At 38.3% G+C, this 15,808-nt stretch overlaps 2 protein-coding genes across 2 annotated transcripts; both read right to left on the reverse strand.

Annotated features, from left to right (window-relative positions):
• Window positions 1-1,980: 1,980 nt before the first annotated feature.
• LOC120426309 (uncharacterized) lies at window positions 1,981-3,370 on the reverse strand. Its single transcript, XM_039591057.2, has 2 exons — window positions 2,773-3,370; window positions 1,981-2,719 (listed from the first exon to the last, which is right to left on the reverse strand). Exons 1-2 carry the CDS (start codon window positions 3,176-3,178, stop codon window positions 2,073-2,075), a joined length of 1,053 nt encoding a protein of 350 aa, XP_039446991.1. The 5' UTR covers window positions 3,179-3,370; the 3' UTR covers window positions 1,981-2,072.
• A 5,028-nt stretch (window positions 3,371-8,398) lies between these two features.
• LOC120426306 (uncharacterized) lies at window positions 8,399-12,607 on the reverse strand. Its single transcript, XM_039591055.2, has 2 exons — window positions 12,259-12,607; window positions 8,399-9,778 (listed from the first exon to the last, which is right to left on the reverse strand). Exons 1-2 carry the CDS (start codon window positions 12,328-12,330, stop codon window positions 9,395-9,397), a joined length of 456 nt encoding a protein of 151 aa, XP_039446989.1. The 5' UTR covers window positions 12,331-12,607; the 3' UTR covers window positions 8,399-9,394.
• Between the last annotated feature and the right edge of the window lie 3,201 nt (window positions 12,608-15,808).

A 15,808-nucleotide genomic window follows, 5' to 3' on the forward strand; every position in this document is an offset into this window, starting at 1 on the left:
ATGTCCTGGGACATCCAAGGACTCCCTGGAGTTATGATCTGTGGAGCTACAGCCGTAACAAGCAAGAGGTCGACGGTTTTGACCCCGGAACATACCCGCATAGCTTCAGTCAGTATGGTAGACTGCTTTCTTAATGTGTTAAGATGTCTTTGGTCATCCTAGGACTCCTTGGAGTTAACATATTTGGGGCACTGTAACAAGAAAAAGGTCGACGATTTTTAACCGCGCATCATAACCGCAAAGATTCAGTGAGTATGGCAGACTGTATTGCTGTTATGTTGGGATGTTCTGGACCATTCCAGGGAGTCCTTGTAACAGCCGTAGACCTACAGATCATAACTCCAGGGAGTCCTAGGATGACCAAAGACATCTCAACACATTAACAAAGCAGTCTACCATACTGACTGAAGCTATGCGGGTATGTTCCGGGGTCAAAAACCGTCGACCTCTTGCTTGTTAAGGCTGTAGCTCCACAGATCATAACTCCAGGGAGTCCTTGGATGACCCATGACATCCTAACACATTAGAAAAGTAGTCTACCACACTCACTGAAGCTATGCGGGTATGATCAGTGGTCAAAAACCGCCGACATCTTGCTTGTTACGGCGGTAGACTCACCGGTCTTAACTCCAAGGAGTTCTCGGATGACTCAGACCATCCCAATAAGTTGTTACAACATTGCACTGAAGCCTTCCATACTCACTGAAGCAGTTTGGTTCGGATCCGGTTTCAAAACCTTGAAGTTTCGACTTGTTTCTATAGGATGCCTCTTGCACAAACGGTTCAAACGGATAAAAACAAGAGAAATCATGTTTCAATCATGCTAAGATATATCAGAATTCATAGTTTTTGCTGATACGCGTCGAATGAAGTCAAGAAAATCGAAATCCATAATGAAACAGAGATTTTATAAATGATTTTAGAAATAGCAAAAATACGATTTTTTGTATATTTTTACTCAAAATGCTCAAACTTCAACAACTTGTAACTTTTGAACCCCGGGGTTTAGAGAGTTGGTCCAGAAGACTTTTTTTCATGTCTCGGCGAGATCTTTCGAAAAAAGTTGGTCCCGTTCGTGTACATCCTTGGACCAAATTCGCCCATTCTCCTTTGAAGGCGAGATCGTCATTTATTATAATTATGAATGGAAGTTGTTTATGGAGTCGATGCCGTTGTATCCATCCATAAGCTGTCTTTATTGTTTGATTCCGTTTGAAACCTGAAAATCTCATCTGTTTGTTGGATCAGCTTCGCTAGAATTAGCGATGTTCTTTCGCTGGACCAGGAAGAGCTGCAGGATTCCAAAATCAGCCAAGGAATTAATCTGCGACATCACAAAATGACACTCTCGGCGCAGTTCTTCGTCACCCGTAAAAAAGAAAAACCTCTTCTAACCGATCGAAACTTGAAAACATAAAACACAACCACTGATTATAAAACAGCTCATTTACCAGTAAGAAAAAAGTCATGCTTGTGCTTGAACAGCCTCCTACTTTGTAGATGTAAACAAAGTGGGATCATTCGAAAATCACGTTACGCATTCTCTCTATTCATCACCCAGGTCTAAACCATATAAAAACAATCTAAAATTAAGAAAAAGGTATTTTGGGAATTCAGCTTTTAATGTTTAAAAGTCAAATAAAATGTCAAGACATGTACCTATTTTCTTCTGGAAAGTTCTCATCATAAATTCTCATAACCTACAATTTGCATGAACAGGCCGAAAAACAAATGGTACAAAATGCATTCTTTTGACAAAAGGAATGCATGAATTAGGGATAAAGATTCATAAAAGAATAAAAATAAATACTTTTTACGAAAATCTAGAGAACTGCTCACAAGCGGAACTGTGCCGCAAACCTCGCAGCTATGGCTCGCCATAGTGCTCGTCCACTGCTGATGGTGACACTTTATCAATCAGGGAAACCATGGACATGATAGCGATTATTGGTTGTTTACAAAAAAAGTTAATTGTAAGTGTAACAATTGAATTTATTGCGTCATCGGTTTTTTAAAGAATGTGAAAGTAAGTAAGTAAGTAGTTATCGACACACAACCCATATTTATTATCGTTAATTTTCATACGTTTCCGTAATGAACGTTATCGCGGTACCATTCTCCATAAACGGCTTGTACTGAAATTTCCACAAATTGGTCGAAAACAACAATGCTTCTCCATCGCTCAGCTCCACATCCAGCACACTGCAAACCTCGACACACTCCCCTTTCGGCACCAGCCTCACTTTGAGCGTTTCCTTCAACTGCATCACGATGACCAATCCGTCCATTTTCAGTGATTTCGTACCTTTTGAGTGATATTGGCTTGAGAGTAACAACCACGTGGTGTAGGGCATTTCCAGGTGGGGCGCGTAAAAATATGGTCTTTCGAAGAGAAGCCTGGTGGTTTTGACCGTTTTGAGCTGACAATTTCTAAAGTGCAGAAACCAGGAATCGTTGCTGGTGGATGAGATTAGGATGTCGAGTAAGTTTGCGTATTTGTTGTCCTTTCTTCGGCCCTGGTCCAGAATCAAGTTGGTTTGCACATTACAAGGGTTGTTGAGCAGAATAGGCTCGATTGATTCCAAGAAATTTGACACATTTTCCCACGATCTGTCCTTCCAGTGCCGATGTGAATCCGTTATGACCACCGGTAGACTTCTTAGCATATGTTTCTCGTACAGGAAATCATAAGAAACTTTTTCGTGTTTCGAGATGGATTCTGCAAAATAATACTTATTAATTTGTCATTGATATAATGTTAAACAAACATACCAATATTTTCACAAACTGCACACTCCTCAAAGAAAGGGGAATTTTCAAACCGAGATTCACTGCGACTTTCAACTTTTGAACTAAAAAATGACTTCACCAAGCATTTTTCGTTGTGCAGCGGTCTCCAATCCCAGAACGGTAGAACCTGAACCATCACTAGTCTTCCCACTGCCGACGCGTTCCAGTTCAAAATTGGCACGTAATAAATCGCCAACGACAAAACCACAAGCAAAAGACACCATTTAAACCGTTTAATCCACTTCCTTCTAAACAAATGCCACCTGAGAGGTGCAAATACACTGTAAACGTCCACTTTCGGGAGGTTCAACTGTTCGACGGACTCCAAAATGCTTTGAAAGTCCTTGTCAAGCTGCTCGAGGGAAACCACGTTCGGCTGGGCGGACATTCTGATGGCAAATGGAGTTAAGCGATATCCATGAAGGGGGAAGAAAAAAGTTTCACATCTGAAGCAATTTTCCACTTCGATGAGCGCCACAATCAGTTTGTCATAATTCGATTTATGCTTCCTGTTGAATCGAGCATCGCGAGTGGATGAAAGCTGATAAGAGAAAAATGAACAATTGGTTGAAGTGCAACATTCAATGGAGTATAGGAGTGGTTAAACGCAAGGTTGGTCTGGTGAATCTTACACACTAAGAAAAAAACGTGTAATTTTCGGTTAAATAAGATGCACATAACTGGAGCATTTAATCAGACCTAAATTTGTGTTAAATAAGACGTAAAATTACACGACCAACAATCATACAAGTTCGTGTAAAATTACATTAACATATTGTTTGGTGGAGAATGATTCTAGTAGGAATTTTGTTGGATAAAAAGAAACGTTTGTTTCAATTCATCACACAATTTCACTCACACTAATTGTCTTATTTTTCTTTCTCGCATTTTCACCGAAATTTCATCTATGTGGCTTTGTTCCATTACAAATTTTCCGGCATGCCGTTTGGAGTGTGTTGGCCACACAACTGGAGATGTTGCCATGCTTGAAGGAACTCACTTCTTGGCCACTACGGTTTTGGTCCACTCCGGGAAAATCCTCTTCAGTGGACAGAACTGGAACTGGGACATCGCCTATTTTTTCTTTGAGCTCGATGATTTCGGCAACCTGCGACAAACCGCAACGAAACAGAAAACGCCAAAACTGTTAGTGTTCTATTTTGCCACCTCAAGAATGCTTAAACTTACCTTCCCGTAGATTTGACTGCTGAGAGTAGGTCCAGGCCAGTAAAGAAAAAAAAATAAGATAATCTTGACGAAAAACGCTGATGCAACAATATTTTTTTTGCGGCGTCAATTAGGCGAACGTTTTGACGTTTCGCCACTCAGACAAAAGTGTAACGGCTAAAGCTCGTGAAATTAGGTTTCGTGAAGTTGGGTTATAAGAAATGTAATTTTAGGTTTCGCATGAGGTTATGGTATTCCAACGAGAATTTCGTCAGTTACGTCAAAATAAACATAATTTTTCATCGAATATGCGATTACATATTTAAGTATTAGGTTTAATATACGATCACGTCAAATGCAAAATTCCAAAATTTTTAGTGTGTATCTCGACTAATAAAGACACAGAAAAGATGATTTTTGCATGGAACCAAATTTTGGTATTGACATGTCATAACCAAATCCAATGCCTCATAATAGCATTATGTACTATTCGAACATTTATTTGAGTTTCCTCTATCCTTGTATATTAAAATTTGGTCATAGTCATTTCATGTCTAATGAGTACTAGGGTGTCCAGAAAAAAATACCCTCTGCTCCACAAGCGGAAATCGGTTTTTTGGGTTATTTTAAGCATGTGTGCACATTTTGAGCAATTTTAAGTTGGTTGAGATTAACTCAGTGAAAAAAAATTCATACAAAAATGACACTTTTCTGGATCAAGTTTTACAGCTTTGCTATGTTCTACAAAGTTGTAGAGCATTAAATTTCCAATGAGAATCTCACTTTTGGGAATATTTGGATGGAAAAAGCGCACCGTGCAGACCAAACCGTAAGAAAGTTGAGTTTTTCATACATTTTTTTCAATTTTTCCCATACAAATTTCACCTTCGAGTATCAATGGGTAAATCTTATGTCTTTTTTGATAAGGTCCATAAACATATGAAAGACAATAGGACCTTTTCAAAAAAAAAAACTCTGGAAATGTTGAACGATTTTGCTCGTATTTGGCCCAGAGTCCTAAAATAACTCAAGGAACAATATTCGGTTTGTGGAGCGAGGTTTTGAGAAAAAGTCCCATATTATGAGCACCATAATGAGTACCTATTAGCCTGTCCCATTTTGAGGTCATGTCGAGGAATTTCAGGTGCTCACTTCTTAAATGATAGATTATGATGTTAGGAACAATGTTTTCTTAGACAACAAAAAATAATAAAATACTTTCTCGCACCCCCTAGTCCAGCGATTCTCAACCTTCTTCTAGGCCGGTACCCCCTGCCATGTAAATCAAGTAGGCTCGGTACCCCCGTTGAGAATCGCTGCCCTAGTCAATTTACTGAAAAAAGTCACTTTTTTGAACAAATTTTCTAAAATCGCTTGGAATCAATACAAAAACTGTTTCGATCAGGTGTGTATTATCTTCAAACGATAGGTTTTTGTCTATAGATAAAGATGCACTATCAATATTGGACCAAAACTTAAGTTTTTGGATTCTCCCAGGCGGATTTATGTCAAAAAATCGCATTATTTCGAAAAAAAAAACAGAAATGCTCATTTAATTTTAGGTAGCCTATTTTTCCCAGTAAAACCAATACATGGAGCTTGTAGTAAATTTTATGGCAAACATTTTTCTCTCTGAGAAAATGCAACTTCGACACTCCAGAGCCGAGATATTTGAGTTTTAGTGAGAAAAAAAGTGCCAATTTTCAAAATTTCTCAGAATTCAGAAGCAAGGCCTACTAATTACACGATGTTGCAAGCATGTGTCGCAAAGGTCAGGGTATGCTTTCTTATAGTAATTTTGGCCGCTGAATCCGAATCTGAAATCAAATTTCGTGTAAACAGTGATGTTTTGGAGCTACACCCCTTTGCAATGTTATTTGCGTGTTTAAATCGCTGCAATTTAAATAGCTTGCAAGTTCGGTCATACTTTTTCCTCGGTTTTCGTACCACTTTGATTGAAAAAAAAATTCCAATATTGACAGTGTATCTTAATCTATGGACAAAAACCTATCGTTTGAAGATAATACACACCTGATCGAAACAGTTTTTGTATTGATTCCAAGCGATTTTAGAAAAATTGTTAAAAAAGTGACTTTTTTCAGTAAATCGACTAGGGGGTGCGAGAAAGTATTTTATTATTTTTTGTTGTCTAAGAAAACATTGTTCCTAACATCATAATCTATCATTTAAGAAGTGAGCACCTGAAATTCCTCGACATGACCTCAAAATGGGACAGGCTAGTACCTATACTTTTGAACTCGATATTTTCCGATTTGGAATAGACTTGGAGGAAAACGTTCATTTATCGATAGTTAACAGGAATCTCACTTCGAAAAGTTTAATTCCATGTTGTAACGCACACACTCTAACTTTAAATTCTCGATAGAAAATTTCTTTATTCGACAAAGTTGCTCGACTAAAAAAATGAACAACTCTATCGAAGAAACCAAAGCTTTTCCTTCAATAGATACCGAAATAAAAAAATAAAACTATTTTTAAAATAAAGACTGCTTCCAACAAGCACAAAACTACCGCGTCGTAGGCACAGGTAATATCAAGCATGTTTGGTATAAAACGTCTGAAGTGAAAACAATTTTAGCAGAGTGTTCATAGAGAGTTTTTGTGTTAAATGTTCTCGTCTGGATTCTTGAATGAAATATCACATACAAAATTATAAAAGTTTATAAAATTACATTCTTTTGATTATACCAATGCACAGTGGTCCAGATTGCAAAATAAAGTGGAAAATGGATTTTCCGTAAAATGGTGAAATTTTGGAGCCTTGGTGTCTTCAGAAGAGAAGAGTTTGGTTGGAAATTAGGGTGGTTTACTATTAAGGTGATTTTGAAAATCAAACTTTTCAGGAATATTTTTGGGAATTTTTTTCTCTTCTAGAAAGTTTGACTTGTCAACAAATGAAAATGTTTGTTTTTTAGAGCTCTAAAAGTGCCCCGAACTTTTCTCTTAAACATAACCCTGAATTGCCACGTTCAAAAAACTGATTTTTGAAGGTTTGCTCAGATGTTTTCTATAAATTTGGTGGTAGAAGGCGTAGATTACGAGATAAAATTTTGGTGTCTTCGACAAAGTTGCTTGGATTAGCAAGCCCAACAACTTTCTAGAAATGAAAAAAAAACTTAAAATATTCCTGAAAAGTTAGATTTTCAAAATCACCCTAATAGTGAACCACCCTAATTTCCAACCAAACCAAAAGATGCCCCTTTCATCTTTGCAACAACTCTTCTGAAGACACTAAGGCTCCAAAACTTCACCATTTTACGGAAAATCCATTTTCCACTTAATTTTGCGATCTGGACCACTATGCAATGTAAAAAATTAAAATCAATTACAAAAATCATACAACAAATTAAATAAAAAACCAATTCAAAAATTAGGGTTAAAACGAGAACAAAATCTTCTAACTATTATTTTAATTTTATTTTAGTTTTTTTCTTTTATTCATTAAAAAGGAAACAAATATTTCTTCATTATGTTTCAAGCAAGGAAATCGGTAAAGAGTTTTAGCTCTAAATGCTCTCTATGGAGTTTTGCCATTTTAATCCCTATATTTTAAAAACAGTAATCTATTGAAATTAAATAGATAAAACCCTATTTTTTCAAGCATGGAAATCAGTTAAGGGTTTTTAGCTTTACATGCTCTCTGAGGAATTTTGCCATTTTAATACCCGATTTTTTTATAAATAAGCAGTTGAAATTTTATAAAAAAAACATTATTTTCTTTATTTTTCAAGTATGGAAAACAGTCATCATCATCAGAAAAATGATGCTGGAAAACAAAGATGTGGTAAAAACAAGTCATCCAACAGTGTTTCTTGTACGAGGGAATCGTATTGACATGCTACAATGTTTGAAGCGGAGAATTTCAAGCATTTGGGTACTTTTCGAGCAATTCAACAAAAATATTAAAAATTTGATTTTTAGAGTGGTCATTTTAGCCAAAAACATACGAGCAGTTCTCTACGGAATCGGTCTATTTTCTTTAATTTTAATTTTTATATTTTTTAATCCGACTGAAACTTTTTTGGTGCCTTCGGTATGCCCAAAGAAGCCATTTTGCATCATTAGTTTGTCCATATAATTTTCCATACAAATTTGGCAGCTGTCCATACAAAAATGATATGTGAAAATTCAAAAATCTGTATCTTTTGAAGGAATTTTTTGATCGATTTGGTGTCTTGGGCAAAGTTGTTGGCAATATCTCAGCAACTAAGGGACGTATCAACAAAGTCCAAAAAAGCAGAATATAGAAAATTTTCTCAGCTTTTCAAAAATATTTTTTTCAAAAGTGGGCAAACATGGTCACTATTTCTAAAAAATCAATAACTGCAACTATTTGGAAAAAAGTTACATAAAAATGGCTTTAACTTGAAAACGGTGCCTTTTATCAAAATTTCACCAAAGTACTTTTTGATTGCAAATTTGATTTTACATCAAAAAATAAAATTGAAAAATTTTTGCGACCAATATTTCGATTTTTTGAAAAAAATTGTATTGATTCAAAAAATCATAACTCGGTCAAAGATTTTTTGCCCATTCTGGAAATTTCTGAAAAGTTGTCATTTGATGTCCTCTAAAAGATATCAAAAAACAAAAAAAAAATAAAAATAGTGTTTTTTTGCAAATCAAGTTTTAGTGACAAAAAGTTAAATAAAAAATCACCAAAAATTTTTTTACGTGTATCATTTTATTTAGTGTAGTCCATATCCATACCCGCAACTTTGCCGAAGACACCAAATCGATCAAAAAATTCCTTCAAAAGATACAGATTTTTGAATTTTCACATATCATTTTTGTATGGACAGCTGCCAAATATGGACAAACTAATGATGCAAAATGGCTTCTTTGGGCATACCGAAGGCACCAAAAAAGTTTCAATCGGATTAAAAAATACAGAAAAAATCGAATGACCGAAATCTCAGAGAATTGCTCATACCTAAACTTTAGACAGCTGCCAAAATGACAATTTGTTCTAGGAACGAGTTTTTTTCAGCTAAGTCATCTTTAGATGTCCCCTACACAACCCTTTCAACAGAATTTCATTGAGAAGAACTTGAGAAATGATAAAATCCGTAAAAAATCACTTTGACCCTAGCTCACCCTCCAGACCCAATGTTACCCCCAATGTCAGTATTTTAATGTTTGTAAGTGAGTGATGAGGGAATAGAAACAAGACCTTGCGGTTCGACGATTCGCAGCAAAAGAGAACGATATTTATTGGAGAGCTCAGCTCATCGACTTTTCAACAATTCTAATGTCGACTTCGTCGACTCAGTGTTGCCATAACAGTTCTTCCCTTTTAGAGTTAAAGTATATTACAATTCATAATTTTATTTTCAATCCTAACAATAATTCTGAATGAATGAATCCAAACGAAAAGACGCAAAATAATTAATCTTCAAAAACCTAACATTGCAAATTAGAAATAAACAAAACGGCTATCTTTCTTTGCCTTTTTCAATCTACTCGATCTACGCGGATTAAATTCTGAACGATCCAAATGACCTTCGTTTTCTGAACGCAAATTCTCAGAGAATCTTCTACTTCCTGATGAACCCTCTTGGGGATCAAACTCGCGAGATGGTTCTTGGTCAACATCCATCGGCTCGTGGAAAACGAAAGAATCGGAGACGAACCCGTAAAATTCATCGTCGGTGTCGTCTTCTTCTTCTTCACGACTTCTCTTTCGATTCCGCATACTCTCGTACCGCGACGTCACCAGCAGACCGCCCCGCGTGATGCCGCCACGCGCCACCTTAAGCTGATTCCTGTGAGCCAGGTAAACACGGCCCCCAACGGAAACCTGAAATGTATGAGAAGAAACTCGTCTGAGAAATTTTGCTTCCAACCAACGACGAATTTCTGTCGATCTGAAATTTTTAAAGTAAACTAAATCTCCGGGCCGTAAATCGTCAATTTCATCTCTTTTCACTGGAACAACAGGTACACTTTCAGCTTTTTCATTAATCGTCAAATTGTTCTTAAAACTGCTCCGTGGATTCAACAAATCTAATAATGTCTTGGGTTTAAAAGTAAACAAACGCTCGGACGGAAACAAACCATTATCCAAACAGGTATTTCTATAATTAAACAAGAAAAACGAAACTACGTCCTCTATGTTCATCCCCTTCATCTCGGGATCCAACATAAACTTCTTCAACCCTTCCTTGACGACTCTAACCATGCGCTCAGCTTGCCCATTGCTGGATGGGTTGTATGGTGGGCTCTTCATCACTCTAATGTTGTTTCTCTCCAAAAAATCAATAAACTCACGAGAATAAAACGGTGGGCCACCATCCGTAACAACAACATCCGGCAGACCAAAACTGGCAAAAAAAACTCATAAATTTTGATTTAACATTCCTGGCATCTGTTCCAAACTTCATGTAATAAACTTCCAACCATTTTGAAAAACTATCTACAATAACCAGGAACACTTTCTTATCAAAATAAAAGAAATCTGCATGAATACGCGCAAATGGTTTTTTTGTCGGTATCCAAGGTGAATGAGGAACAGGTTTTGAAACAGCGTTCATTTCGCAACAAATATTACATGACTTAACAAAACATTCAATATCATGATTCATGCCAAACCAGTAAACAGTTCTTCTTGCCAATTGCTTAATTTTAGTAATACCTGAATGATTTTTATGCAACAAACTTAAAATCCGCTTTTGTAAACAAACTGGAATACAAACTCGATCCTGATAAAGCAAACAACCTTCAACTTCTTCCAAGTCTTGATGCTGAGCGTAAACATCCCGAAAAATTCGATCTAATTTGTCTGGCCAACCATTTTTCATAAAATAAACAACTTGTTGTAAAAATTTATCCTTTTTGGTTTCCCTAGCAATAAGGGCAAAATCCAAAGGAAACTCGTTAGTAATGTTCAAACATTTAATATACTCTCGCTGAAGCGCAGCTGGAACTTCTTCAGGCAACGGAAATCGCGAACAAAAGTCTGCGTTCCCCATCTTGGCAGAGGGCCTGTACACAATATCAAACTCATAAATACTCAATTCCAAAACATATCTTTGTAATCTTGTCACAAACAACGAATTTCTCCCCTCTCTGCCAAAAATTCCAATTAACGGCTTATGATCCGTAAACACTGTAAATTTCTTGCCAAACAAAAACTTGTGGAACTTTTTAATGGTACTAACAACAGCTAACGCTTCGAGATGCAAAATTGGGTAAGATTTTTGTGCATTATTCAAACTAAAAGATGTAAAACAAACTGGTCTCTCTTCACCATTTATCTGGTGTGCAATAACTCCACCCAAACCATAACTACAAGCATCAGTCACAACTATCACAGGTTTACTAGGGTCAAAAAATTCCAACAATTTTGAATTTAACAAACATTGCTTACAGTGCTCAAAAGCTCGATTACGCTCAGGGCTCCAAACAAAACGTACTTCCTTCTTAAGTAAACGATACAAACAACTGAGGCGTGTGGACAAATTGGGAATGAATTTACCATAGTAATTAATTAAACCCAAAAATGCCTTAAGTTCAGAAACATTATTCGGAATTTTAGCCCTCCGAATAGTTTCAACTCTATCTGGGCTAGGCATTAAACCATTATCGGTCAAAACATGACCCAAAAACGGCAAACTATTCACAAACCATTTGCATTTCTGCAGATTGACCTTGATATTAGCATTAGAGAGACGCTCCAACACTAATTCAAGCTTACACACACAGTCCTCTTTGTCCTTGCCCGCAATCAAAACATCGTCCAAATAACAATATACTCCATCTAGATTAAACAAAACTTTCTCCATAATGCGCTGAAAAAAGCACTGGAAGAAGCACCCTGTGGTAACCTATTGTAAACAAACAAACCAATAATTGTGTTGATTACCATTATTTGTCGTGATTTTTTTGACAACAAAAGTTGCGTATAAGCACCAGCAAGATCAAGGGAACAAAAAACTTTAGCACCAGCCAAGGACGCAAAAATATCCTGCACTAAAGGCAAAGGATAAGTATTTGGAATAATCACTTTATTTATAGAAACTTTACAGTCAATGACCATTTTAATACCACCGTCCTTCTTAATCACAACAATGACTGGTGATGCCCACTCACTTGCATCAATTGGCGTGATCACACCATCACGTTCTAAACCTTTCAAATGATCAATCACTTTGTCTTTCAACCTTAATGGCACATCATAAGCACGCTTAAAAATTGGTGTGTCACTTTTCAAAACAAGTTCTGCTTCATATCCTTTAATTGGTGAAGCCAGAGATTTATCAAAAATGTTAGGAAACTTACGCTTAAACTCCTCGACCATACGATCATGATGATCGTCCAGCTGCTTAATCCCAGCGCTGATTCCAAAAGCATCTCTCCAGCTCGGAGTGAACACGCCAGTCTCGCCCGAGAAGAGGAGCAAAAACACTGCTACAACGAAGCACGATCAGCTTGACGTTTCGCCTGATGCCGTTGAAAATAACCTCAACAGAAATCTGCCCTTCAACATTCAGCCGACTCCCGTTGATTACGGCCAGCTTCCGGTCGCACTTCATCAAAGGGATATGCTTAAACTTCTTCTCGTAAACAACCGAATTGATCACCGAAACTGCTGCTCCACAATCCACCTCCATCTCCAGCCGCTTTCCGTCGACGTAAACATTACGCAAGCAAGGCTCGCTCAACTTCTTGATAGACGAGATCATTAGACAGTCCATGTCCTCGTCATAATCACGTCGTCTTCTCGATAGTTTACCAACCGACGATTAACAGTAGATTTAGGAACAGGTTCATCCAAAAATTTCACCGCTTTTTTATTTTCCGGTAAATCAAAACAATAACTGCGCGTGTGACCAGGCCGACGACAATTAGTACAGAAAAATTTACGCTTATTCGCCGTCGGAGAACGATGCCTGCGGCCCGCAGAAAACGAACGGCTTCTCTCTCTTCTACCTCCAGGACGCCCCCTGCTGCGCGATCGACCACGGAAACTGGGCGCACCGTGCCCTCTGTTGTTTCTGTCACGGTCACCAACACGATTAAGCACGTTTCCCCTATAAACATCATTGTCCGACACTAGCTTGGCCCGCACCGTAGCGAGCTCTCTGTTAACGATCAATTTTTCTACTTTTGTTAACGTGAGATCTTCCTCGTCAAAGAGCCGCTGCCTAAGCACTTCATCGTTCAACCCACACACAAGACGGTCCCGGATGGCCTGATCCTTAAACTGCCCGAAAACACAAAGCTCCGCTTGTTGTTTCACGTTTAGGATGAAATCTTCAGCACTCTCGTTTTCCCGCTGCTTGCGCTGAAAAAATTTAAAACGCTTAATCATGTCGCTGTCAGTCTTGTCATATCTTTTTTGTAACGCAGTGGTTATCGACACGAACGTTTCCTTTTTCAGGTCTTTCCCGGGGAACAACTTTTTCAGCTCGGTGTATACCTCCCATCTGCTCGCAGCCAGAAACGCCTTCTTCTTATCTTCATCCTGCTCCACTTGGTGGTGAGCGAAAACCCACTCCAACTGCTCGAGGTATTGTGCAAACGGGATGGTCCCGGGAATGAATTGTTCAATCTGATTAACAAGCGTCATGCTGTTGGGCATTTTGAAAAATAAAACACAGCCGATTAAAATTTGGCAAACTATGCAACAGGGGCAACCAAACGCAAAATGTCTAGCCCGATGCGATGTCACACAACTTTAAATTATTAAACACTGGCAGACACACGAGTGTCGCGTCAAAAAGCTGATGACTACCGCGTGTGTTAAACAATGGCGTCAAAACAAAAAACTCTTTATTCTTTAACACACAATGGCAAAACAAAATGGTGTCCAATTTGCTAACTCGGAGACTACCAAACGTGTCTCGAATAAAGAAAATTATTTTCAGCGTCCAAACAAACGAACTCCTTACTGCTAACGTGAAACTTACTTGTTATTCAGCTACAAACCCGAAGATCTTGTCAAAAATAATGACCAAAAACCACAGCAGCTGGTGCAGAAAAACAGCGTAGAACCACCGCCGCTGGCAAAAAATAACCTTTTTTTAATATAAGACTTCTCCGTCGTCGCCACTTTAATGTTTGTAAGTGAGTGATGAGGGAATAGAAACAAGACCTTGCGGTTCGACGATTCGCAGCAAAAGAGAACGATATTTATTGGAGAGCTCAGCTCATCGACTTTTCAACAATTCTAATGTCGACTTCGTCGACTCAGTGTTGCCATAACAAGTATGTGCATTTTTATACAAAAATATAACAAGAAATCAACAGGGCAAATTTAACAAATTTTGGGTCGCTAAACCTGAATATGAATTGTAATATTCGCGTTCATCAGATGTATTCATAAATGAGCTATTCCATTTCGTTTTTAAAAAAGTCGTCTTGCGAAACTATGCTGAAGTGTTGGGAAAAATCGTACAATCCTAAAGAACGGTCCCACGTATTTCCGATGGCCGAAATCCGGAACCGTATATATGGCAAACCTCATAAACTAGGCGTGCGACATATAAAACTTGTCGAAACATATTTGGGGATACCGTGGAGATTTTCCCTTATCCCCTTCAAAAGGTGGCGCATACCTAGGAGCCGTCTTCCAAAACCCTTCCCTAGTCCCTGGGCTTCTTCCACGGCGTGGGCATGACGGAGTGTACAAGGGCCTCACGGTGACCATCATGAAGCAGGACTCGAACCAGGCCATCCGGTTCTACGTGAGGGAAACGCTCAAGGAGGTCTAAAAGGGAGGCGATCAATCGAAGCCGGTGCCAAATGGAAGCAGCTGGCACTGGACGACTGTCATGATGGTGAGAATCTGGTTCAGGTGGAATTGGTTCTATTCCCAATTATCAGTTCCTATGTGACTTGGGCTTAGTCAATCATCACATCACATGGCGAAATCCAGTCTGCAATCCGCAAATATCTTACGAAGCGAACTAGAAGGTAAGGTGTCGGAAACACTTATACTATGCTAGGGCAGCATTTATTTGCACAAGATTTTGAGAAAATTGTCACGCGTAACTAACCATATAATAGATTCATGATTCGATAGTGTATAATGACTGAGTCATAAAAAGCACCCTAGGCCCTAAGATGGAAAATATATATGTTGGCAATTTGAATAAGCCAAATTAGAAGTCATTCGGTTAACTTGATGAAGTTAAAGCCGTATTTTTCATTTAATTTTGGCACATTATTATCGCCTATCAGTTGCCTCGCTCACTCTTTGTTATGCTTTTATCACTCAATGGATCCATTCTCAAGCTCAGCCGTATCTCACACAAGAGAGCGATCAGCTGTTTCTCGTTTTTGGAGTATTCTCTCTTCTTTTTATTGAGTGAAGGCATTCAGTTGTCTATCGCCTGTATTCAACCTCGGCTCAGCTAAGTGAAAGGTGGTGCGTCACGCATGACTAGGGACCCGGTACATCACGCTAGAGCCGCTCAGTCATCGTTACAAGCTCGTCTTAAGCAAGTAGTCTCGAGGTCTCCCGCAAGACCCAAAACCGGTAACCAGCGTCACATGGTTGGAACTCCATACATCCTATTAGCCCAAAAAGTGTGACGATTGTTGAGTTCTGTCGCTGGTATAGTGTAAATTTGTCCAAGCTAGTCACAGCCTACTTAGCATAAACAACTCTTAAATTTGAATCTCTTATACCACTCGCAGATTGACAGACAGACCTTGTTTTCGTTTTATTTACCAATTCTGCGTAATTCAAGAAATGTTTTCAAACATGATCGATTTGTGGAGATTATGTAGCTTTAGTGGCGCTTGGGTGGGGGTGGGTTGATAAAATCGTGGTTTTAAACATGAAAGGAGCAGATTGTGCAGTTGCGAATGGGGGATGGGAGGA

This window comes from Culex pipiens, chromosome 3 (genome assembly GCF_016801865.2).
Source record: "Culex pipiens pallens isolate TS chromosome 3, TS_CPP_V2, whole genome shotgun sequence".
NCBI lineage: Eukaryota > Metazoa > Arthropoda > Insecta > Diptera > Culicidae > Culex > Culex pipiens.